Raw genomic sequence first — 23,678 nt, 5'->3', positions numbered from 1 at the left:
GATAGACATTTTATGTTTTTTTTTCCGCTTTTTGGGCCTAAAAGATTATAAAATCTGGTGGGCCTTTTAGCCTAAATTTAAATTTTAAAAAGTTCATACGTATTTGAATGACATATTAAAAAGATTATAGTTTCCCCCGTTTTGACGGAAGAACCAGACTGAAACCCTAGTTTTCAGAGCAATGACGCCGAATCTGAGATCTGTCGTTGCACAGGTAAGAGATCGATCGAGAAATATGATTACTATCATAATTGTTTGTTATCTTCCCCACCTCCACTTTGTTTTTTTTGTTTTCTTTTCTCTTGTGTTCGATCGATTGACGAATAGTCTTACAGGGCTGGAGATCGATTCACTCTCGCCGCAATTTCTCTTCCTCATCGTCTGGTAGCACCAACGGTAAAGTTCTCTCTCAGATCTATACAATTCGATCGGTTCGTTTTTTGGTTGTGTTTTGTATACGGAAAGTAAAACAAAAATATCTGATTTGTGATTGGTAGAGTCTAAGAGCGGAGGCAGGACGGTTTTATCATGGCTCACCACTAATGGTAGTGGTTTAGCAAAACGAGGTCTTTACCTGATGGGGGGATATTTGTTTGGTATGGAGGATCCTGAGAGAGCGAGAGTGAGAGAAAATTTGTTCTCTTACCTGAATTGAATTCGATTAAATTTTCTTGTTTAATTGTGTGTGTGTGTGTACATGTGTGTGGTATTAAGGTGTGGTGGTAACAAAACATCCCCTCAGGGATCTTTTAGGAGAAGATGAGATAGAAGAGTTTTTAAGAAAGGTAAAAACAAAAATCAAGAAGCTTCTGGATGACACACTGTGACTACTGCGTTTATTTCATTTGCATTACCTTTGTTGTTGTTGTTGTTGTTGTGTTTTCAGTGCAGAGTGCCAGAGAGTAGATTTGAGGAATCCGATGGGGGCCGTCCGTAGCTGGATGCTTGTGTTGGAATTTTTCTAATAATCTGTAAGCTAATTTGTATTTCGTGGACCAGTCAGACGTTATAAATTATGGAGTTGCCTTTCGAATTTATGTATGTGTGTGTGTTATTTGATGTACATATGATATCTGATTTGTGGCACGAGTTAAGAGAATCAGCTTATGTAAACATATAAGCTGATTATGGTTAACATATAATAAATTAACGAGGAGGGAACCACGTATAAATCGGGACTTGTGTTAATTTAGTTCATTTTACATTAATATGCTAACAGGTAATGTTTTAATAGCTAAATCAAATCTGTTTAGATTGGAGTATGTTTATAATTAGATTGATCCCTGAAGAAGGGAATCATGGTGGCAAATCCAATTTCCTCCTATGATCTATAATTCGGTCCGAGTAATCTTTCTTTCCCTAGTTTACAAGGCTGGCCTTTCTCCTTTTTCTTCTCTACCCTTCTTTCTTCGGAAGCGACGTGAATGAGGTTGCGAATGGTTCACTAGTCCCCATCTGACCCTGTAAACTTGTGTAGCATCTGTAACCAATTTCCCCCCGGTTGGTTCCTATTACCCAGAAACTCGTGTGTAAAAGTTGTTACCTCCTTATCACGTGCATCGACCAACTAGTAGAGGATCATGAATTTGCCCATTGTTGCTTTGGCCCACCAACTAGTTGCCCTGGGCAAAAAAAGCGGAACCCAATACCCACCCAAACTGAACCCAATACCCACCCACCACGTTGCTTTTCCCCGTTTTGACGAAAGAATCAGACAGAAGAGTGAAACCCTAGTTTTCAGAGCAATGACGCCGAATCTGAGATCTGTCGTTGCACAGGTAAGAGATCGATCGAGAAATATGATTATTATCATAATTGTTTGTTATCTCCCCCACCTCCACTTTGTTTTTTTTTTTTTTTTTTTTTTTTTCTCTTGTGTTCGATCGATTGACGAAAAGTCTTACAGGGGTGGAGATCGATTCGCTCTCGCCGCAATTTCTCTTCTTCATCGTCTGGTAGCACCAACGGTAAAGTTCTCTCTCAGAATTTTGATGGAGACTTATGGATCATGGCTGGATATGCGATTTACAATGGTCAAGGTAGTCTTGAAAATTTCATTGTATATTATTATTTTGAATTTGTTCATTTTTCCTTTCTTGAGATTGATTGATTAAAATCATTGGTGGTTATTTTTTTTTTTTTTTTTTTTTTTCCATACCTCAGAAATCTACTACGTACTTGATGTCCACCGACGGGGTCTAGCATTTGAGGTATGAATTGTTTTTTTTTTTTTTTTTTAAAATATAAGTTTACTTTCTTTTTTTTTGTATTTGAAACTAGAATCTACATCTGTGTTTTTCTTTTTGCTCTTGAAGGCAAAAGAGAAGATTCGTTTGGAGGCACAAAAAAAAAAAAAAGAAGATTTCTAGAATCTCCGGTGAATGAATGAATGAATCATAGACGAAATGTTTGTGTAAAATATTCTGTGGATGTGATGTTTGCTTGCACTTGCTCTTTCTCTCTCTTTTTCAACCGCTTCTTGTCTCATCTCTAACAAACAAACCAAATCTGAGAGATAGAGAGAGCAAGAGAGGTTAGAAGTGGAGTTTTCAAAAAGGCTCTATTCTCCTCTTACAACCACATTCAACAAATCAACATGACTCCCTCTCAACAACGAGAGTCCCTATTTACACTTATTACAACTATTTTGGAAACTTCACGTGTAACATGTTCTCTTTTGCCTCTCCTATACTCTCTATCGAGCTTAATAACTTATCACAGAGATCCATTCCCCATCTTAAATTCAAGAAACAGGACATAAATCACTACAAACAAAAAAATGGAAACACGATAGATCAGAACAATGAAGATGGACAAAACAATGTGAAATTCTCTCTGCCCCACACGCTTTTAGACCACATTTTTCAAAGATCTGAGAGAAGTTTCTCAACTCCTTTCTTTGATCTGAATAATATACATCCACAAAACAGAACAACATTATCATATCACCAATAACCAGCAATTAAAATAACTCATATAAGCTTCAAAATCAAGAATTTCAGATTCAAATGGCTTTAGTTAGAGGTATTTATGCTTCAAAGAAGATTCTAGACCGCTCTATAACGGCTGCAGCAGCAACATTGAGCAAAAGACATGTGAGTTCGGCGCCAAAAAGGTTTCTTGCGGTGTACGTTGGTGAGAGAATGAAGAAACAAAGATACATCATACATTGTCCCGGTTTCTTACTTCAACCAGTCTTTGGTTCAAGCTTTTCTCAGTAAATCCGAAGAGGAGTTCGGGATTGATCATCCGATGGATGGCCTGACGATTTGGATAATTACGTGATTTGTATTCCACTTCAATTCAATTCTATCTATATATATATATATATATATATATATATATATTATATAGAACTTTTCCTCTTAAAGAGCTGTAGTAGTAGTGTTATGTAATAAATGCTAGTCATGTCCGACTCTGGCATAAGACGAAGAATCTTATCACCAACTCTTTTTAGTTACTTCAACCCTAAGATAGAATCTTGTGACTCTGATGAAAGCTGACTATGATAACTTTAGTTTATTATTAGGTGCTTTCCCACGCAACGCGTGGGTTGTGGTGTAGTTGACACTTTCTTGAGAGAATATAACTATGAATAGATTAGAAAAGCAAGAAATATAAAAGAAAATTTTTTTTATATAAATAAAATAAAAATGAAGACAATGTTAAATATATATAATACTTTCTATATTAAAATATAGAATCAAACTCTTACAAGTTACAACACATATGAGATATAACAACATTTGATATTGGTAGGAGAGGAGGAGAGAATGTTTACTATAAGATAGTAATCCAAATTAGATAATGGAGATGAATTTTTAAAAAATAGAACAATGTAATATCTATATCTATATATATATATAATACTTTCTAAATTAAAATAAAGAATCAAACTCTTACAATACATATGAGATATAACAACATTTGATATTGGTGGGAGAGGAAGAGAGATTGATTACTTATAAGATAATAATCCAAATTAGATAAAGGAGATAAATCTTTTAAAATAAGAACAATGTAAAATATATATTATGTAGTCTCTAAAATTAAAATTTAGCATTAACAATTTACAATGATATTTCATTTTTTTTTACAACCCATACAACAAAAATAAGAAATCAAAAATAACAAAAAAAAAAACGAAAAATGATTTGAGATATTGTAGAAGAGAATGAGAGAATGTGAAAATGAGATAGTAAAAGAATGTCAATATGAGAGAATGATAGATTGAGAGAATGCTTATTATATAATAAGAAATGATGGAAGTTACATTTAGAACTATGGAGTTACAATAGTAATTTATTGTGTTTGAATAAAATTGAGTGGTAGAATATGATTAATGCATAATTTATTTTATTTTCAGTTATAATTTTATTTTAATGTGTGAGTTAAATGTATTGTGTTTATTGGATCTTAAATATTGTTTAAAGCAATTAGAAAGCAAATTAAAAAAAATTGAAAACATTAAATGAAAATCAACCAATAAGGAGAGACCAAAACCTTACTTTTATATATATGATATATTGCTTTAAACTTTGAAATGAGAAATATATTATAAACAATAATTTTACATGAGAAATATATTAATTTAGCCAACCAAAATATGAATATAAGTTTAGCCAACCAAAATAAATAAAAAATATTAAAATTTAACCAAAAATAATTTCTCTTGAAAGATAATAAGTTAGTAGGAGGAATGAATTAATATACAATTATTGGATAGGAGTTACATTTGAGTTATATGGAGTTACATGTCCTTAATTATCAATAAATATTTTAATTTTTTATAACCTAAAATAAAAGGAATACCAAGTGGCTGAATCAAAATTCACATGATTTGGTTGTTTGTTGATATAAACTCAACACTTACACATAATATTTCAAAATAAAAAATATTACTTTTTAAGTGACAAACTAAATTAGTTTTCTTATAAAACTATATGAATTCTTCAATCTCAATAATTTTTAAAATCCCAAGGATAACTTATATTTTTTTGGTTTTCACTCATCAATTTAATTTATAGTGCTAGATTTCATACTAATGGTTTCATCTTTAGAGAATTTAGTAAAATGATATTTTTAAAATTATATTTTATTTTTATATTTAAGTTCCAAATGAATATGTTTTGTTTTTTGGATCATTTTTTATTTTGATTAAAGACACAAAAAATCAATTGTTTGATTATGTTCTTTTTGTTTTCAAAAACCTCAAATCATAAAAAAATATATATATATATATTATATTGATCTCTGCAGATTTATCAATTGGATCACAAAACAAAATAGTCTTTATAAATGGATAAATAGATAATTATATTGATCTTTAAATATTATATTGATCTTTATAAATTATTAAAAATGATACATGAATATGTGAGATAACCAGAGACATAATAGATAATTACATATGGATCATTTCAACTTTATGATCTTATTGTGTGGTGAATATTGTAAGGAAGTATGAAAATAATGACTTATAAGATGTTAATAAAAAAAAAATGGAGATAAACATTTTAAAATATTAAAATAAATATATAAGATATACATATCATACAAACTCTAAAACTAAGCTTTTACAATGATATTTGATTTGATTTTTTATAACCCATACAACAACAATAACAAAAAAATACAAAACAAAACAAAACAAAAAAGATATTTGAGAGTAGTGGAAGAAGATGAGAGAATGAAAGAGTGATAGACTAATAGAATAAGATAATGAGTATTTATAGGAAGAGAAATGATGAAAAATTACATTTAGAAAAATGAGAGTTACAATTCTAATTTATTGTTTTGTTTTAATACAATTGATTAATTTAACTTAGTGGAGAAATAAAGTTAATGCATAATTTATAGGGAGAAGCTATAAAGATTTCAGTTTTATATTATGTAAGTTAAATGTGAAAATTAATTGTTTTTAAATTTGTGTTTTAATATAAATTTTTTTTTTGTTAAAATTGCATTGCCAAGTGGACCAATAAGACCATCTCCAATGTATATTTCTATTTTTTCCTCTAAAATAGAGTAACTCAAAAATAGAGCATTGTTTTCCTCTAATGTATTACTCTATTTTCAACTCTAAAATAGAGTTAGTGTAAAAAAATAGAGGTGAGAATAGAGTTGCTCTATATATAGAGCAATCCTATCATTTTCTCTATTTTAGAGTAATATATAGAGTAGGGTTGGAGCAAATGTTGCTCTATAATAGAGATTTGACTCTAAAATAGAGTAGGGTTGGAGATGCCCTAAAGAGAGACTGAAACTCTACTTTTATATATATTATTTAATGAAGTAGTGTTTGTGTTGTTTAAAAGGTGATGAGTTCCAAATCGGAAAGAACGTGAAGCCATTAGATCCGACAAGTATCAACAGTATTGTCCAATCCGGGACATTGAGGCACTCAGTGAGTCATGAAGCCAGAGGACATTCACTTGTTTATAGTCAACTATACGTCTGGAATCATACACCATGTTCGCATTACAGGCTCATCTCTCTTTTTTTTCTTGTCTTCATATATTAGCTTATACATTCAGGCTTGAAACCAGGCACTGTCTATTTACTATCGCAGGGCTAAAACCAAGTACTATCGATGCGGAGATCCTTCAAGATGGGCTATGAGTAAGTAAGATACTATCGATGCCGGTTTCTAGTCCCTCGAGTTATCCTGGTCGAATAGCGGTTGTGTGTGATCTTGGTCTCACTAATTATCTAACAAACGGGACTAGCTCCGATTGTTATTCTTGCTCTTTCCCTGAGACACATATATATACATGAGACTTACCAGCTACGTTGGGACTATTGGGGTAGGTTTATGGAGGATCTGACTTCTAAAGTTCCTTTGATGGTGATTGAAGGAACCATGAGATCGAATTGCAAGCCGAGAACAAGACCTTTGAAGCTTATAGTTCAAGATTCGCTTTCCCTTTTAAAGAAAGCGGCTCGTCTTCCACGCTCTATTATTCTTTTAACGCTGGTGGGATTCACTTCATCATGCTCGGTGCCTACATCGCTTATGACAAATCAGGTTTGATTATTCTTGAAAATATGACCTCTAAATTTACATGTTTGCACTCTCTTTTAATTTGTATGTGTGTGTTTGCAGCGGAACAATATGAGTGGCTAAAGTTGATAGATCGGTAACTCCATGGTTGGTGGCGTCTTGGCATGGAGTATGGACCTATGGTTATGTTTCAACTATACACAGTTTCCCAAAACATAACCACAGTTATGGTCCAAGTTAAAACGTAAATTATACCATAGTTATGGTCCAAGTTATGTTTTACGTCATCGAAGTAATAATACCAAAGCATGTCATGACACAGTTCTATAAAATATTAAAACCTACCAAATCAGTTCTCTTCAATTATTAGTCAACGAATGTGAATTATGCTTTTTTATATAACAAAGTTATTAGGAGATATCCCGATCAATATTTTTCCAAAATTTATAACATAATAATAAAATTATTGTTATATATGTTTTTAAATATTATATTGTTTGAGACAATATTTAATTTTATCTTACAACTGTTTGGTAAATCTACATATATATTTTTAAATACTAAATATTTTAGAATATTATAATATTTTAATGTGTTTGATGTATATTACTATTTTATATTGTTTGTTTGTTGTATTTGCATCATTATTTTGTGAAATATTTTAAAGTAGAATTATTATATTTTAATTGTGAGCAAATAAAATTATAATTTATCAACTAAATAAATTTAGATTTACCAATCCGGTGATATGGAACATTAAAACACACATTTTTTATCTATAGATTGAGTAATATATCTTCATTTAAAAAAAATCAAATTACAATCTACATATTTATTTATCATATGTATTATTTGATAATTCAAAATAATTTGTAAAAAAAATTAAGAAAAGATGATAAGAAAATTATAATTTAAAATCTTAACAAAATCTTTCAAATATAGTTATTAAAATAATAATTTAGATACTTAGATATAAATTCTTACTTTTTAAAATTCTGATTGGTTTAGAAATTTTTAAAATTAATTAGTAATTTTCGTACATAATTAATTAGAAAGATGCTTTTTTTGGAGATATGTTAGTTACCAAATCACAATTAATGTTTTTTTTGTCAATCTTTTTCTCTTTTACCCAATCACAGTTAACGTTATGCAATTATATTTCAAATCACCATGACATTTGCACTTCTTTTAGCTATTTTTATCATTTGCATTTGGATCTCGATATTGTTTTTAATCTTGGCAGGATAATGGTCTTAACAATCAATTCAGACACTGAGATGACAAATTTTTGTCGGACAGCTGGTGTTGTTCCCTCCCATGTAAGTGGTTCTACAGTACTATCTGAATGAGTATCCAAGGGTGGATAGTTTTAATTCGTTTCATGTATTGAACAATTGTAGCTTTTCTTGCCAAGCCCTGATCATCTAGGATATGTCGATTCCATATCAGTTGAGGAAATTGATGGTGTAACGGTAAGTAAGAGTCATTTTCTATCTTCTAAGTCTATATTTTGTCTTTCTTTGATCATGATTGTCTTCTTGTGCTGTATTTAGCTCACGATTGCAACAAATGAAGGTGGTGGTAACTCCACCTCCACAGTGATTTTGCGTGGAAGCAAAGATAGCATCTTAGATGAGCTTGAAAGATACGTTGCTGGCGGTGTTAATACATATAAGGTAGTGGTATCTCTACTGAGTTGAAGATGTTTTTTCCTATCTCTTTACTTATCCAGATGGAATCTAATACTTATACTCTTCTTCTAAGGCCATGCACAGTAATAGTGTAACTGATTCTTGGGATGCAGCAAGGAAGCTTTCCTTGAAATTGAAGGAGTATGCCGATTTAGAAACTGGGTACCCTATGTTCTTTGACTCCTTTCCATTAGAGATTTTGATGCAAAACTTAGTTATGGAGTATGGACCTATGGTTATGTTTTGCGAAACTGTGTATAGTTGAAACGTAAATTGTTTTTCGTCATTGAAGTAATAAAAATTTAGTCAATATAATTTTTTTTATGGAAGCATATTAATAGTTAGATGACCAAGTGCCTTTTCTTTAATTAAAAATTTAAAACATAATAACACATATCAGCACAAACTCTAATGGAAACATTCTAAATTTATGAATATTTTGACCAAATTTCTAGTCTAATTTTCTTTTGTGGAAAAACTCTATTCAGATCTTATGGAAAATAAGTCAAAGATATATATATATATATATATATATGTATTATATTTTCTATTTGTAAAATTACAATATGTGTATAAATGCATGCACATAAGAGTAGTCCAACAAAATCCAGTTCTTTGTAACAAGCAAAATATCATAAAGACGGTAAATCTACTTATAAAATTATGTTAAATTTTGTATGAATTGTTAAAATGCTTCCTCTACCAGAAAATCTTAGTTCTACCATTGTTTTTCTATAGGTTTGTTTGTTCGTGAGATTGAAGAATATTCAAAAATAAGTTGCTGCATCCTCAAACAAGTTATGGCAACCAAGAAGTTTTCATGTCTTATGTTACTTTCATTGATGATGTTTGCTTTCTTCATCATGTTGCCCGTGATATCAGGTAACATATATATTTAAGTTAAACAAGATTTTCTCTCAAATGCAGAAATTTTCTTTAATAATTCGATAAATAATAATTCTCTAAACATTCATGAACTTTTCACCACTTGAGTCAAAATACTAAGATCTTGCATTTGTATTGAAAATTTGCATGCTAAATATTAACCATTACTGTTTTACTAACAATTTTGTTAATGATTTTTATTTTTTTTTTATGAATAAATTAGGACAAAGTCACAATCAATGTTTTGATAGAGCATATCCATGTCACGAGAATTCATGCAGAAAGAGCTGCGTCTTGCGAGGTTATAAATCAGGAGGTTGTCTAAAACTTGCTTTTCAAATTGCTTGTTGTTGCTGGTAGCAAACCGGTTTAGAATCTCATGTATTTCTCAATGATATGAATGATAATAATTAAAAAAAAAAAAAAAAGTAAACAAATATTTCCAAAGATGATCGATCTCCAATGTTAGCACTGTAATTACAATACCGAAACTGCTAAAAAAAATCTCTATCGAGTTTCTCACGCATCGCATGCACTATCCCAAACTCAACAACATGTTTTAGTTTTGCAAAGTGAGTTTCCCGATGGATGGGCCAATCGTTAAATTATCCACCAACTACAAAGATTACGCTAATTGTTAAAGTTATTTTCTAAGACGTTCTAAACGCAGCGTTTTGACTTTTGATGTTCTCTTTTGGGCCGTACGTGAAAGTTTCAAACTCTCTCTATCTCTGACTCTGTAGAAGAAGAAAAAGCTCGGCAATTTCAATGTTTTCTCAGAACAGAGAACCCAATTCTTGAGCTTTCTGTTTTAGGTACTCTAATGGCTACTTTATAATCCTATGATTTTAAGCTGGTTCCGTTCGTTAGTAGGGTTTGTTTTTTTTATCCCCTTCTGATCGTCGTTTCTGATATCAGAATTGTGATCTATATTATTCAATTTCGGATTCGTTTTTGGAAATTAGGGTTCATATCTTATGCATACGATTCGATTTCTTATTGTGCCCGCCATGGCGTTGGCTAAATTTGATAAAACTATGTACATTTGAGAGTTCGTGTTATATGCCAGAAGTGTGTAATGTAGAGTCTGGTTTTGGTTTTTTTATAGGTTTGATTGGGTCATGGCCACCACCAACAAAGTCATAGCTATATGCCAGTCAGGTGGTGAGTTTGTGACTATCAAAGATGGATCGTTATCGTATTCTGGTGGCGATGCTTTTGCGATTGATATTGATCACAACACTTCAATGACTGATTTCAAGTCAGAGTTGGCTGAGAATTTTGGGTTTGGTTTGGAGACAATGACTCTTAAGTATTTTCTCCCTGGAAACAAGAAGACCCTTATTACCATCTCTAAGGATAAGGATTTCAAACGCATGGTCACCTTTTCTGCTGATGCAGGGACTGTCGAGATCTTTGTCATTCCTGTGGAAGCTGGTGCCAAAAATCTCTCCACCATGCCAGCCAGTAGGTAGAGTACTAGTCCCTTTGTTCTAGAACTTGTGTTGGTCCCTGATCATAGTTAGAATTGTATGGTTGTGTCTAAGTTGTTGTTGCTATTGTGCGAATTGCTTCTACAGGTCAAGTATGACAACAGCATCAGAAGGGGTGGTACCTGCAGTTTGTGTTGCAGGAGATGTTGTCGAGGAGGATATGACAGATGATTTTCAAATTGAAATGGATATGCCTGATGATAGTCCTTTGCCGTGCAATTTTGTTTTGGTTGATCAGAAACATAACACAGCGATACAGCAGTGGGAAAACGTCATCACGGGTGTTGATCAACGGTTTAATACCTTTATTGAATTCAGAGATGCATTGCACAAGTACTCAATCGCCCATGGTTTTGCTTACAGATACAAGAAAAATGACAGCCATCGAGTTTCTGTTAAATGCAAAGCTCAAGGTTGTCCATGGCGTATCACTGCAGCGAGGCTATCAACGACTCAGTTGATATGTATCAAGAAAATGAACCCGAGGCATACGTGTGAGAGAGCAGTCATCAAACCTGGTTACCGTGCAACTAGAGGATGGGTAAGAACCATCTTGAAAGAGAAGTTGAAAGCCTTCCCAGACTACAAGCCCAAGGATATTGCTGAGGACATAAAGAAAGAGTATGGTATTCAATTGAATTACTCACAGGCATGGAGAGCAAAAGAGATTGCCCGAGAGCAGCTCCAAGGTTCTTATAAAGAGGCGTATAGTCAACTTCCCTTAATCTGTGAGAAGATCAAGGAGACAAATCCTGGCAGTATTGCCACTTTCATGACAAAAGAAGATTCGAGCTTCCATCGTCTTTTCATATCGTTCTATGCTTCAATATCTGGGTTTAAACAAGGTTCCCGCCCTCTTCTTTTCCTTGACAATGCTATCTTAAACTCAAAATACCAAGGGGTTATGCTCGTTGCAACAGCTTGCGATGCTGAAGATGGCATATTTCCAGTAGCCTTTGCTATTGTGGATTCAGAGACAGAAGAGAACTGGCTTTGGTTTTTGGAACAACTCAAATCTGCATTGTCCGAATCGCGAAGAATCACATTTGTTGCAGATATCCAGAATGGTCTGAAGAATGCAATAGCGCAGATCTTTGAAGATGCACACCACGCATATTGTCTACGCCAGCTCGCTGAAAAGCTAAATGTGGACTTGAAGGGGCAATTTTCTAATGAAGCAAGACGGTATATGCTCAACGATTTCTACTCTGTGGCATATGCAACAACACTAGAGGGTTATTACAGTGCATTGGAGAATATAAAAAGTATATCTCCTGATGCTTACAACTGGGTTATAGAGAATGAACCGCACCATTGGGCAAATGCGCTGTTCCAAGGAGAGAGATATAACCAGATGTACTCAACCTTTGGGCTAGACTTCTACAGCTGGGTTTCTGAAGCACATGAGTTTCCCATCACCCAAATGATTGACGAATTTCGAGCAAAGATGATGCAATCTATTTATACGCATCAGGTTGAATCACGGGAATGGGTCACAGCTCTAACGCCATCTAACGAGGAGAAGTTACAGAAAGAAATAGAACTTGCGCAATTACTTCAGGTTTCACCACCAGAAGGTAGCTTATTCCAGGTTCATGGAGGAGAATCTTCTTCAGTCAACATAGTTGATATCAACCAGTGTGATTGTGACTGCAAGACCTGGCGGCTAACTGGGTTACCTTGTAGCCATGCGCTTGCTGTGATTCAGTGCATAGGGAAAAGCCCATATGAGTATTGCTCTACATACTTAACAGTAGAGAGTCACAGGTTAATGTACGCAGAGTCGATTCAACCTGTGCCGAACATGGACAGGATGATGCTGGACGAGGCTCCCGAGGGGTTAGTTAGCGTGACTCCTCCACCAACAAGGAGAACACCGGGAAGACCGAAGATGAAGAAGGTTGAGCAGTTTGACATGATAAAACGTCAGCTACAATGTAGCAAATGCAAGGGACTAGGACATAACAAAAAAACCTGCAAAGCTACTTAGTTAGGATATGTGTTGGTTAGTTTTTTACTTGTTTTTTTTAAAGTAGATGATTTTGGATATCTCTTCTCTTTTGTAATGAAGAATAAAAAATCTCGTTCGTTTTCAAACCAATGCGAGCTTTTTTATTTTCGCAGCAGAACTCGTTGATCCCATGACATTCGAACTTTTTGATCTATGAAATTGCTAACTAGGTTGCATGGAAACGAGAAATGATTTTTTTTAAAAATTAGGAAATGGAGACGTATATATATATAAAATAAAACACCATATATTAAAACAAAATTAAAAAGAATATTTGAAACAACAAAAATTTAAAGCATAAATATTAAAATATTTAATTAAAATACTAATAATATTATATATTTCTATGTATAACGAATTTTTATATTTTAAATATTTATTTATTAAATTTTCAAACTAAAAACAATTTCCGTATTTCCGAAACGGAAACGAAGTTTCCATCCTGTTTCCAAACAAAACATTTCTAAAAACCATGTTTCTATTATTTATTTCTGTATTTCCACGGATTTCTGTTTCCAAAAAACTAATCAAAAAAAGTTTTTATGCAACATAGATCACTAATATCACTCATATTATATTAGTCCCATGTCTAGACTCAAGAGGCTTTGGTAACATGGCTTAAAAGTAGACATTCACTATAGAGTCGTAAGTAAATTACGAAACTGCCACCGTTTCTGAAACGGCGTTTCATTAATCCTTTTGGCGGCTTTATCTCTCTCTCACTCTCTCTCAGGCAGAAAGAAAAACCCTAAAATTCTTAAAAGCTTCGTTTACAGTTTACACAAACAGAAGAGGAGACTGGTATCTATCTGTACATTCTTCGTAGCGTTTTTGTAATAATGGAGGTCTCTTCAGTGAAAAAGCTCGAGCAGATGGAGTTCTCTCTAGACTCGGTCACTGATCTCTCCTCTTCTTCCGTTTCGTCGTCCTCTCCAGCTGTAGCTACGTTTTCCTGCGTTGATGGGGTCACGGAGCTTCGATTTATGCAATCGGATTCGACCCATTGCTTCAATTTTGATCTCGCTTCTGCTCAGGTGAATGTCGATTCACATTCTTATGTTTCTGTTCCTCTGCTTCTTTATCGGTTTAGATTTTTTTTTTTTTTTTTATGTTTTTTTTTTTCCTCAGTTATTCAAGTTGGGGCCAGTACATTTCATCTGTGTATCTGATAGTTCGAGTTCCTCAGAAGAGGTACGTTATGTTTGAGTAGTTTTGAGATCAATTCCTATTGTTATTCTTGAAATTGAATATCTTGTTTCCCCTTGTTGATATATTGCCTTATCAATAATGTGTTACAAGATGTTTGGTTTATTTTTCTTCATGATTCATGAAAATAAGTTTTCTTTTGGAAACAGAAATCATTCTCCCAAGGAGTCAATATAAAATTTAAAACTGAGAAGGACAGCAAGGCTTTTTGTGATTCTTTTGAAGAGTGGACAAAGGATGCTGTTGTTCAAGGTGAGCCTTTGTATTAATTAGAGATGTATTAGCATGTATGCCTTATGTTCGCATTTACTTAAGAAAGATTCTGAAACCCATTACAGACTAGTTATACCACAATTTAAGTTTGTTCTGTCTACTTGTGCATTCACTATCCACTCTTCACTTCAAAATCTATGCATAATATTTGTGCATTCTCCTTTACTGTATACTCATTTTTCCATTACTAGGATCATCCTTGCAAAATGGAACAGTTTCAGCTAAGAAAAGCAAGTTTGACAATAAGATAGAGGCGTCCTCGGCAAAAATGTATTTCCATTATTATGGTCAACTTCTACATCAGCAAAATATGCTGCAAGATTATGTGAGGACAGGTAAAACTTCTTGCCTTAATGTATTGTTTGTTTCAGAACTGTTCCATTTTTCTTCTCACCGTTTTTTGGCCTGGAATAGCTCTTTATGAATTTCATTCATGTCTTCAGGTACATATTACGCTGCAGTCATGGAGAATCGTTCAGATTTTGCTGGTCGTGTTGTGGTCGATGTGGGTGCTGGGAGTGGCATTTTGTCAATGTTTGCTGCCCAGGTATGCAATATTTACGCTAAAGGTTACAGAATTAAGAATTTGGTATGCTCGAACAAGAATAGGTTGATAGACAGGCAGAATTTTATCTTTAAAGCTAGAGAATGAATAAAGACTAAAGAGGACTTGTTTATTGAGATGTCCTCACTCTCTTTTACAATTACATCTCCGGTTCCAACCTACCCCTTGCCTTAATCCACCGAATAGAATTGATGATCCGTAAATGACAGAAAATGCCAAAGTAAATGTGAAGTATCTTCTAGTTATACCTTGGTGACGGCGGCTGTCATAGCTATCAGGTGCTTATGGTACTTGTGCATTTTTCTTCTGTCTTCTTCATGCATATTTATTTTTTGCTGCTAAATTAGGCTGGTGCCAAGCATGTGTATGCGGTTGAAGCATCAGAAATGGCTGAGTATGCACGTAAACTGATTGCTGGAAACCCATTATTCGCTGAACGGATCACAGTAAGACTCCTAATTCAGTTTTGATCATTATATATATTTGTGATATATGCATTTTTCTGATGATGTTGAAACTGGCACAAGTGTAGGTCATTAAGGGTAAAATTGAGGATATCGAGTTGCCTGAGAAAGCAGATATTTTGATATCTGAACCGATGGGTATGTGTCTCAGAGACAGTCTTTAAATGTGTTTTTTCCTAAAAATTGGAAACTTAGAATCTTTAGACCAGCAAAAACTTTGTTTAGAGAAAAGATATAGCACTAGTGATTGAAAGTTCCATTGATCATTTAAACGACATGTCTTATGTTCTGAACCAGGCACCTTATTGGTCAACGAGAGAATGTTAGAATCATATGTAATTGCTAGGGATCGTTTTATGTCTCCCAAGGGCAAAATGTTTCCCACTGTCGGAAGGTAAAGTCAACCTTTGATAGCGTTTCCTTCTTTTATTTCTTACTATGTCTTCACTCATGTAATTCTATCTCTGTAGGATTCACATGGCACCATTTTCCGATGAATTCTTATTTATTGAGATGGCAAATAAGGTAGCCTCTGTTTTATTCTAAGCATTATTTCCCCGAAACTTTGCCTAAGCTTGTTGGGTTAGTTTAATTTTGGTTTGTCTCAAGCATTCAATAATACAGATTCTCCCTCTATGCAGGCTATGTTTTGGCAACAGCAGAACTATTATGGAGTTGATCTGACACCTCTATATGGATCAGCACACCAAGGTTATTTTTCTCAGGTATATATCTATTATCACCCGACCATTTTTGTAAATATCTATTTATACCAACTAACGTAGTTGGTTATACTCATCATAACCAGTATTAATGAATTATATCTTTTGATTTCACAGCCCGTGGTCGATGCATTTGATCCAAGAGTATTAGTGGCTCCTCCAATGTTTCACATGATAGATTTCACTCAAATGAAGGTACTTACGGCTTCAAGAAAGAACCACTCTATGTCAAGAAATTTGATCTTTCATGGTGCACGTGAATGACTTTCAATCTCATTTTACCTCTAAATTCATTTTCACAGGAAGAAGATTTTTACGAGATTGATATCCCATTGAAGTTCACGGCTTCCATGTGCACCAGATTGCATGGACTTGCCTGCTGGTTCGACGTTCTATTCGACGGGAGGTAACTTTGCTTCTTATTTTTCTTCATTTCGAAACTTCTTATTTTCATGTATATCTTTGCAATTGAAGAATATAATATTTCAAACTCTTTTTTTTTTACTCTATTTCCAACAGCACGGTCCAAAGATGGCTCACAACTGCACCTGGTGCACCTACAACACATTGGTACCAAATTAGATGTGTTCTTTCGCAGCCTATTTACGTAATGGCAGGTCAAGAGATCACTGGTAGACTTCATTTGATAGCCCACAGTGCTCAGAGTTACACCATAGATCTAACTTTATCAGGTCCGATTTACTTCTTCTTGCGTTTTCCTTATTAGAAAGCACCATCATCCAACTTTCAACTTCTTTCCAGAACTGATAACAAAATTATTGTGTTTTTTAACAGCTAAAATGTGGGGTCCCGGTGCAAGTCAAGGCGGAATTCTCCAATCATCAACATGCAAATTCGATCTGAAAGAACCATATTATCGAATGTCTCAGCCACAAGCATACCCTGTTGCACAAGAACCACCTCTACAACCACAACCGGAGCTAAGTACACAGGTAAAAATGCATTCAGCAAATAGAATAGGTATGGTTGCTTTTTTTGTTTCTATGTGTATTGATATATATGCATTTACTGTTAGCAGGACATACAAACACAAAACGATGAATTAGAAGAAGAGTTACTGCAACAACCGCCACAGAACCCGAGTACCCAGCTCTAGAAGCTAATAAGTGAAATGAAGGTGAGAGATAATGATATCAGCTTTAAATCCCAGTCATATTTGAACTTGGGATTTTTGCTTGTAACGTCGAATAGGTAAAAAAAATCTGTTCATTGGTGTCTTGTGAGTTTTGGTATGGTTCTATCTAGATGATGAGCATGGAAAGATCTCATCCTTCCCTTTGGACCTTTGTGTGTGTGTGTTTTTTTTTCACATAACTCATCAATTATTTAAGTTAAAGTTGTCTTTAATATCTACTCACATGAACTTTATACTCTAATAACATCGTAATGAAACAAGAATCAAGTTCTTTGATAAAAAAAAGTTCACAAGATTCAGTGTATATCGAGTTCAGGTTGATGAAATAACAATTTTAATTACCCCAACCAAAATCGTAAGAGAACCTTGTCAATGGAACTACACGTAGAACTTATAATGAAAGTAAAAAGTGAGCAAAAGATAAATTCGAAGGAGGTTTATATCTCATCTCCAGAAAAAGCCGCAGATCTACAGAAGTAGCACAATATAATTTTAAAAGAAAAAGGATTTCACAACCTTAACATAGGGGATCATAAATGATCAAACTGGTGCTCTGTTTAAAATGCAGTGTAAGACATAGCAACACAGGCATTTTCTTACGAAATTCTCTACTAGTCACAGTCTTCTTAAGATTTCTGCTTCTTACACTACACAAGGAGCTGGCTCTTACTTATGTCGGAGAAAATACAACCTTTGTGATAAAGAAGAGCTCATACCAAAGTGACTTATAGACCGAGCAATAGTCTCCAATAAAATCCTTAAAAAGATGGCAATGATAACAATCTGAATGTATAGGCTCGACTTCAGGAAGAATGCAGAAGATGCATCTGGATGGGAGGTACCATGAAGATCTTGGTGGTTCTCAAGAACTGAATCAAACGAAGAAGGGAACCGAAGTAATTATCTGGGGTTAATTGATATAAGCGTGTTTCAAGTGAGGACACCCATCTTTCTTGATCTGTAAACACTGACAGATAATAAACAATCATTGTCCCCGCCAGAAACTTGGTATTCTTGTGATTCAGAATGCTCACTTGTATCAGACATAACCCAAAACGTCTTTGGTTGGTTTTCCTATGCAAGAAACGAGATTCTCGATAACTGTCTACCAAGACCGTGCAGCATGCCGTGCCTTTCCTGTTTCCCTCAAAACAGCGCCAACAATAGCTGCTTGCTCAAGACAATCATTTTTATGCAAAGTATCCAAAAGAACAACACAGGTTTTAGTATGGATGTGTAATCCTTTTCGACGTGTTTCCTCAAAGAGAGAAAAAGCTTCCATTGCCCTGTTCCCGTTACTCAGACCTTCTATCATGGCATTATAACAAGCAGAGTCTGGAACACCACCATTTGCCTTAAACCGATCAAAGAGCGCCCCAGCCTCTGCAATATTCCCAGCCTTTGCAAGTCCCGATATCATGGTGGTGTAAGAAATAGTGCTAGGTTTCATCCCTTGTTTCTGCATCTCTTGCCAAAAGACAAAGGCTTTATTGAACTTCCTGACCTTACAAAGACCATTAATAAGGATACCGTAAGTAACTTGGTTTGGCGTGCATTTCAATTCTTTCATCGACTGAAAACAGACAAGGGCTTCATTGATTTCCTCAGCCTTGACCAATGCATCAAGCAATGAGTTCCATGTGTAGACATTAGGAGTTAATCCTTTCTGCATAAGCTCTTCCAGGATAAGGTAAGCTTCATCTATCCTACCAACTTTCCCAAACCCATCAATAAGACTACTGTAGATTACCACGTTTAGCTCTATTCTCTTTGATTTTGCCTCCTCAAAGAGCATATAAGCTTCATCAAGCCGATCTATTTTTGCAAGCCCGTCAATGACCGAACCATACGTAACAACAGTTGGCTCAAAACCTTTTGTCTTCATTTCCTCCAGCAGCTGATAAGCTTTGTTAACTTTTCCGCACTTGCAGAAACCGTCAATGACAATATTGTAAGCACGTGTGTCCAAGACACAGCCTTGCTCTTTCATGGAATAAAACAACTCATATGTTTCATTTGCAAACCCTGCTTTTATTAGTCCATGGATTAAAATCGAGTAGCTTCGAGCATCTGGGACAAACCGATGGGCTTTTATTTCTTCAAACATCGCCCTTCCCTTTTCTGGTTCTCCAGCTTTGAACATGCAGTCCATGTACGTATTAAGAAGCTGCAAGTCAGGAGAACAGTTTTGATTAATCATCTCCTTGTATATCTTGTGTCCATCTTCTTTTCTACCGTGGTTGAAGAAGTTCCTTATCAGGGATGTGTAGACAATAGAGTTAGTACGACAATCAGAATCCAGCATCTTCTCATAGATTTTGTAAGCGTCATCAACTCTTCCGACCTTCCCTAAGCCATCTATGAGGGAACAAAACGTAATCTCATCTGGCGTACAAACCTTACAATCCATCTCCTCAAATAAAGCACATGCTTCATCAAGCTTTTGGGATTTACAGAGCCGATCAACCATTATGTTCACAGTCCTAACATTAGGAAACAGACCAGCCTTCTGCATCGAATCACGTAGCTTAAAAGCATAGTCAAGTTTCCCAGCTCTACACAGCATGTCAATGAGAATATTATAGGTTGAAAGATTTGGAGCAGCATCTTTTTTCATCTCCTCAAACATTCTCAAAGCTTCGTCCACTTTTCCCATTTTCCTTAAGCATGTAAGAATGCAATTATATGCGATCACACTCGGTATAGAGCCCTTTGCCCTCTGTCTCTCTAGGAGACTGTATGCTTCATCAAATTTTCCAGACGAACCATAACCCATAATCATAGTGTTGTAAGCATAAGTGCAAGGGACACGTCTATTCTTCTCTAAATGCTCAAACATCTCCACAGCTTCATCCAATCTGTTTGCCTTGCACAGAACTCCTATCATGCTAGTATAAGTGACTTCATCAGGCTTTAAACCATTCGCTTCTATCTCGTGAAAAAATTTCCATGCCATATCAACCTTGCCCACTTTACCAAAGCTATCTATGCATACATTATAAAGAACAATGTCGGCATCAAGAGAGCTGCTCTTCATCTCATCAAGCAAAGATAGAGCAGAATCAACTCGACCCTCTTTGGCAAATCCCCGAATCAATGTCGTAAACAGATGAACAGTTGGTTCATACCCTAACTCCTGCATCTGCTGAAAGAGAGTCAACATCATATCAGAATGATTAATCGCTGAAAAAGCACCGATAAGAGTTGTGTAAGCTGAAAAAGCAGGTCGGAACTTGAACTTCCTCATCATCTGCACAACATCAAAACCTTCCCTAAGCTTATTCACCTTAACACAGCTCAAAACCATCTCAATACAAGTGTTAACAGAAGGACCAAATCCTGCAACACTCATCTCCCCAAGAATCTGTTCCAAAGCATCAAAATTTCTGCAACGAGCCATCAACAAAAGCAAGGAGTTGTATGATTCAGGACAATGAGGCAGCTCTGTTCTCCTCTCATACCAACGGAAATACTCAATCGCCCGGTTAACATCTCTCAGCCTCCGTAAAACCCCAATGACAAATTCTGGTTGTGGTTTAAAGCTTAAAGCAGATAGAGCATTCTCAGCTGAAGGTCCCCATGGACCAGTCTCCAAAACATTGCAAATCTCATCAACAGTTTGCCTATTACCCTCAAATGTATATGGCTTCTCATAATTTTCGCCATTATCAGACAAAGTTGATAATTGCTTACAAACTGTGACAACAACACGAGAGGATTTTGTATCGGTGTGATATATAATACCTACAGGGTAAACGCGAGAGAGAGAGACAAACATAACACAAATCAGGAACAATCTCATATGAGATTCATCAGTTTCTAAGCGACAGTACTATAAAGAAGCCACAAGAATTCAGCTCAGGTACTGAAATGCACAAAAGCATATATATTACCTGGTCTTAGTAGCATCCGCATCCGCATCTTCCTCACTTCCGAGTTCCAAAACCGCCGACTAATCTCAAAATCCAACACGATCGAAGAAGATACCAATTGAAAAAAATAAAAATCAAAGCTTTTTATATTTAACGAAACTCTCTGAAGTGAAAAAAAAAAAAAGCACAGCTTTCAGGAGAAGAGAGTAGAGGGTTTAACGAGATGAAATAAAACAAAACATAGGTTTAGCCGAATCGGAGGAACAAGACCCAGAAACCTCCCTTTCATCTAGAGGGTATTTAGAAAAAAGTCAACAGATTTGAGTTTGACCTATCTCTTCCAAAACAAAACCTCCCGGGTCAAGTCAGGCCGGGTCTACCCTATTTTGTCCGGGTCGTCATCGGGAGCGTTGCGTGCGAGTCGGAAACGCCGCCAGTGTGTTTAATGAAAAAAATTCAAACTTTGCTTGCTCCCGAGTTCTTTTTATCGAAATCAATCTAAGAGTTTGAACCCTAAATTTAGGATTTTTTTTTTTTGTTTTCGACCTTTCAGTTTTTGTGGGATTGATTTTAAATTCATGGAAACTAAACTTTGTCCCACGTTTTGGCACACTTTCTCAAGATTAAAGCCATGGAAACTCATTATGATTCATAAGAACGTGGAAATGGATGCAAGAACGTGTTACTGCAGTTTGGTGAAGCTCGGCTTATTGAGACAACGTGCATCCAATGGTTAATGTTTCAGGTGGAGTATTGTTGCTACAAGAAGAGCAATGCATATCCTAAAGGGTATTTTTTTCTTTGCCTGGGGGAGCTCGGTTTGTGGATGTTGTCTCAAGATGTAAGATAAAGGGCTGAGAAACTCACTAGTTTATTAGATTCATGAAAGTTCAGTATGCTAAGAAGAAAACAAGTCAAGAACGTTTTATTATCAACGGGGTTTTCAGCTCAAAGAAGGTTAGAGTCTGTTGGTACAACATGGCTGGTTACAGACTTGGTTTGAAGCTGAGTGTTGATAAGGATGGTCAGAAACCAGTTGCAGGTTTTCTGAAATTTTTCAGAGAGAGGACAGAAAGTTGTGTTTTGAGATGAAGAGTACTGCAGGTTATTACAGCTCGAAAGAGACATCATGGATTCTAGATTTGATGTGTAAGCTGTTGCAAGGATGTGTCTAAGAGATATCACAAAGTTTTGCTGATAAGAGACATGTTAATGGTAGCTAGTAGTGAGTTTCAAGCTGCTAGTGTGTTCTGTTTTTACAAGATGGTTGAGCAGGGGTCTTGCTCTGATTTCGATTGTTTAAACAGGTTATTGTGGTGAGTCTACAATCGTATAAGCTGTTGGTGAGATTGACTACAAGTTGAATCAAAGGGCTTCAGGTTAGAGGCCAAGATGATTCTGGTGTTTCTGCATATGATTCAAAGGAGAACTGATTCTAAGCTCAGTGCACATGAGTAGGATCAGGAGGTATACAAGGGAATCAAGTTTGCAGAGGTGTCTAATCACTGTAACAGGTTCTATGGTTTGACAGAAGCAATAGATGAAACTGTGTGATTAGAAGATCTGTAAGCGGTGGAGCTTATGGAGGATTCTGTTGGTTAACAGGTTTGATGGCTATTTTAAACTTGTTGGTATTCAAGAAAGGGTCAATGAAAGAGTTCAGCTAAACACATGGCAGTGTTAAAGGCGGATTTGCAACTCAAGAAGACATGAGGTCAAAATGGCTCAAGACAAGCAGTGTGGTTGTCACGGTTAGAGTGCATTGAAGACAATGTCATTTCATTGAAGGTTAAGCAGGTTTATGGTAGTAAAAGTTGTTGACTGTTCTGCTATGTAAATCTACATATGCAGGTTGTTGGAGATTGGAATTGCCAAGGTGCTTAGGAAGTTGTATCTCACGAAGTTGATCTCAAGCTTGAATATTCAAGGTGGAGATTGTTAGTTTATGATACAACCTTGAAGAGTTCATGGTACAAGAAGCTGGTTTGGTCAAGTGTGGTGAAATGAAGCAGAGTGTCTCAAGAAGAGATGAGAAAGCCAAGTCTCTAATACATACAGAGGTTTTAATTTACCAAAGTTGAGGGTTTTGGTATTGTGGATTAAAAAGGCTTATCTCAAGGATTGAAAAGGTAGAGCGTTTCCTCCTCTTGGAGGTCTCGGTTCCAGGAAGTCAGAGAGAGAGAGAGAGAGAGAAGCAGTAGATGTAGAAGAGAGAGTTACATCTCAGGGGGTTTTATAAGGCCTCTTTAGTCCTTCTTCTTCTTCTTCTTCCTTGTATACTCTTTGTAATCCTTATCGGTTGAGATTTGGGTTAGGGTGGTGAGTGAATCTCCAAAG

At 35.2% G+C, this 23,678-nt stretch overlaps 5 protein-coding genes, 1 long non-coding RNA gene and 1 pseudogene across 16 annotated transcripts; 6 read left to right on the top strand and 1 right to left on the bottom strand.

Annotated features, from left to right (window-relative positions):
- Positions 1-104: 104 nt before the first annotated feature.
- Positions 105-2,472, top strand: LOC104744893 (uncharacterized). 6 transcript variants are annotated; one of them, XM_087488529.1, is made up of 8 exons: positions 105-214; positions 336-396; positions 498-596; positions 715-785; positions 892-1,778; positions 1,907-2,039; positions 2,164-2,210; positions 2,316-2,472. In XM_087488529.1, the coding sequence occupies exons 5-8, from the start codon at positions 1,581-1,583 to the stop codon at positions 2,367-2,369; spliced, it is 432 nt and encodes a 143-aa protein (XP_087344655.1). In that variant the 5' UTR covers positions 105-214; positions 336-396; positions 498-596; positions 715-785; positions 892-1,580; the 3' UTR covers positions 2,370-2,472. The 6 variants fall into 6 exon arrangements, 4 of the variants coding, with proteins under 4 accessions (XP_087344655.1, XP_087344654.1, XP_010464318.1 ...); XM_087488528.1 differs by having other exon boundaries at positions 887-1,778; XR_015582286.1 differs by lacking the exons at positions 1,907-2,039; positions 2,164-2,210; positions 2,316-2,472 and having other exon boundaries at positions 498-622; positions 892-1,035.
- Positions 2,473-3,008: 536 nt separating this feature from the next.
- On the top strand, positions 3,009-7,352 carry LOC147926225 (purple acid phosphatase 15-like; annotated as a pseudogene). Its single transcript, XR_015582591.1, has 4 exons — positions 3,009-3,135; positions 6,318-6,406; positions 6,549-7,027; positions 7,106-7,352. The product of XR_015582591.1 is annotated as a purple acid phosphatase 15-like (transcript).
- Positions 7,353-8,040: 688 nt separating this feature from the next.
- Positions 8,041-8,980, top strand: LOC104744872 (T-complex protein 1 subunit theta-like). The gene is made up of 4 exons (XM_010465988.2): positions 8,041-8,322; positions 8,404-8,475; positions 8,557-8,679; positions 8,768-8,980. Exons 1-4 carry the CDS (start codon positions 8,077-8,079, stop codon positions 8,957-8,959), a joined length of 633 nt encoding a protein of 210 aa, XP_010464290.2. The 5' UTR covers positions 8,041-8,076; the 3' UTR covers positions 8,960-8,980.
- Positions 8,981-9,244: 264 nt separating this feature from the next.
- Positions 9,245-10,026, top strand: LOC147926224 (uncharacterized). The gene is made up of 3 exons (XR_015582822.1): positions 9,245-9,337; positions 9,433-9,576; positions 9,803-10,026. It is a non-coding gene; the product is annotated as an uncharacterized LOC147926224 (long non-coding RNA).
- Positions 10,027-10,210: 184 nt separating this feature from the next.
- Positions 10,211-13,173, top strand: LOC104744871 (uncharacterized). 2 transcript variants are annotated; one of them, XM_010465986.3, is made up of 3 exons: positions 10,211-10,394; positions 10,688-11,050; positions 11,160-13,173. In XM_010465986.3, exons 2-3 carry the CDS (start codon positions 10,701-10,703, stop codon positions 13,060-13,062), a joined length of 2,253 nt encoding a protein of 750 aa, XP_010464288.2. In that variant the 5' UTR covers positions 10,211-10,394; positions 10,688-10,700; the 3' UTR covers positions 13,063-13,173. The 2 variants fall into 2 exon arrangements, with proteins under 2 accessions (XP_010464288.2, XP_087344650.1); XM_087488524.1 differs by lacking the exon at positions 10,211-10,394 and having other exon boundaries at positions 10,664-11,050.
- Positions 13,174-13,662: 489 nt separating this feature from the next.
- LOC104744870 (putative histone-arginine methyltransferase 1.3) lies at positions 13,663-17,618 on the top strand. 4 transcript variants are annotated; one of them, XM_010465983.2, is made up of 15 exons: positions 13,663-14,117; positions 14,212-14,274; positions 14,439-14,541; positions 14,754-14,897; positions 15,006-15,109; positions 15,475-15,573; positions 15,660-15,729; positions 15,889-15,985; positions 16,062-16,116; positions 16,233-16,316; positions 16,431-16,508; positions 16,616-16,719; positions 16,833-17,005; positions 17,109-17,266; positions 17,353-17,618. In XM_010465983.2, the coding sequence occupies exons 1-15, from the start codon at positions 13,923-13,925 to the stop codon at positions 17,428-17,430; spliced, it is 1,605 nt and encodes a 534-aa protein (XP_010464285.2). In that variant the 5' UTR covers positions 13,663-13,922; the 3' UTR covers positions 17,431-17,618. The 4 variants fall into 4 exon arrangements, with proteins under 4 accessions (XP_010464285.2, XP_010464286.2, XP_087344653.1 ...); XM_010465984.3 differs by having other exon boundaries at positions 13,729-14,117; positions 14,778-14,897; XM_087488527.1 differs by having other exon boundaries at positions 13,765-14,117; positions 14,778-14,897; positions 17,350-17,618.
- Positions 17,619-17,892: 274 nt separating this feature from the next.
- On the bottom strand, positions 17,893-21,894 carry LOC104744868 (uncharacterized). The gene is made up of 2 exons (XM_010465982.3): positions 21,363-21,894; positions 17,893-21,213 (listed from the first exon to the last, which is right to left on the bottom strand). The coding sequence occupies exons 1-2, from the start codon at positions 21,388-21,390 to the stop codon at positions 18,575-18,577; spliced, it is 2,667 nt and encodes an 888-aa protein (XP_010464284.1). The 5' UTR covers positions 21,391-21,894; the 3' UTR covers positions 17,893-18,574.
- Between the last annotated feature and the right edge of the window lie 1,784 nt (positions 21,895-23,678).

Source organism: Camelina sativa, chromosome 15, assembly GCF_030686135.1.
Source record: "Camelina sativa cultivar CO46 ecotype springtype chromosome 15, ASM3068613v1".
NCBI classification, from domain to species: Eukaryota; Viridiplantae; Streptophyta; class Magnoliopsida; order Brassicales; family Brassicaceae; genus Camelina; species Camelina sativa.
Note: the sequence above shows the minus strand (reverse complement) of the source record. Positions and strands in the feature narration are given on the sequence as shown.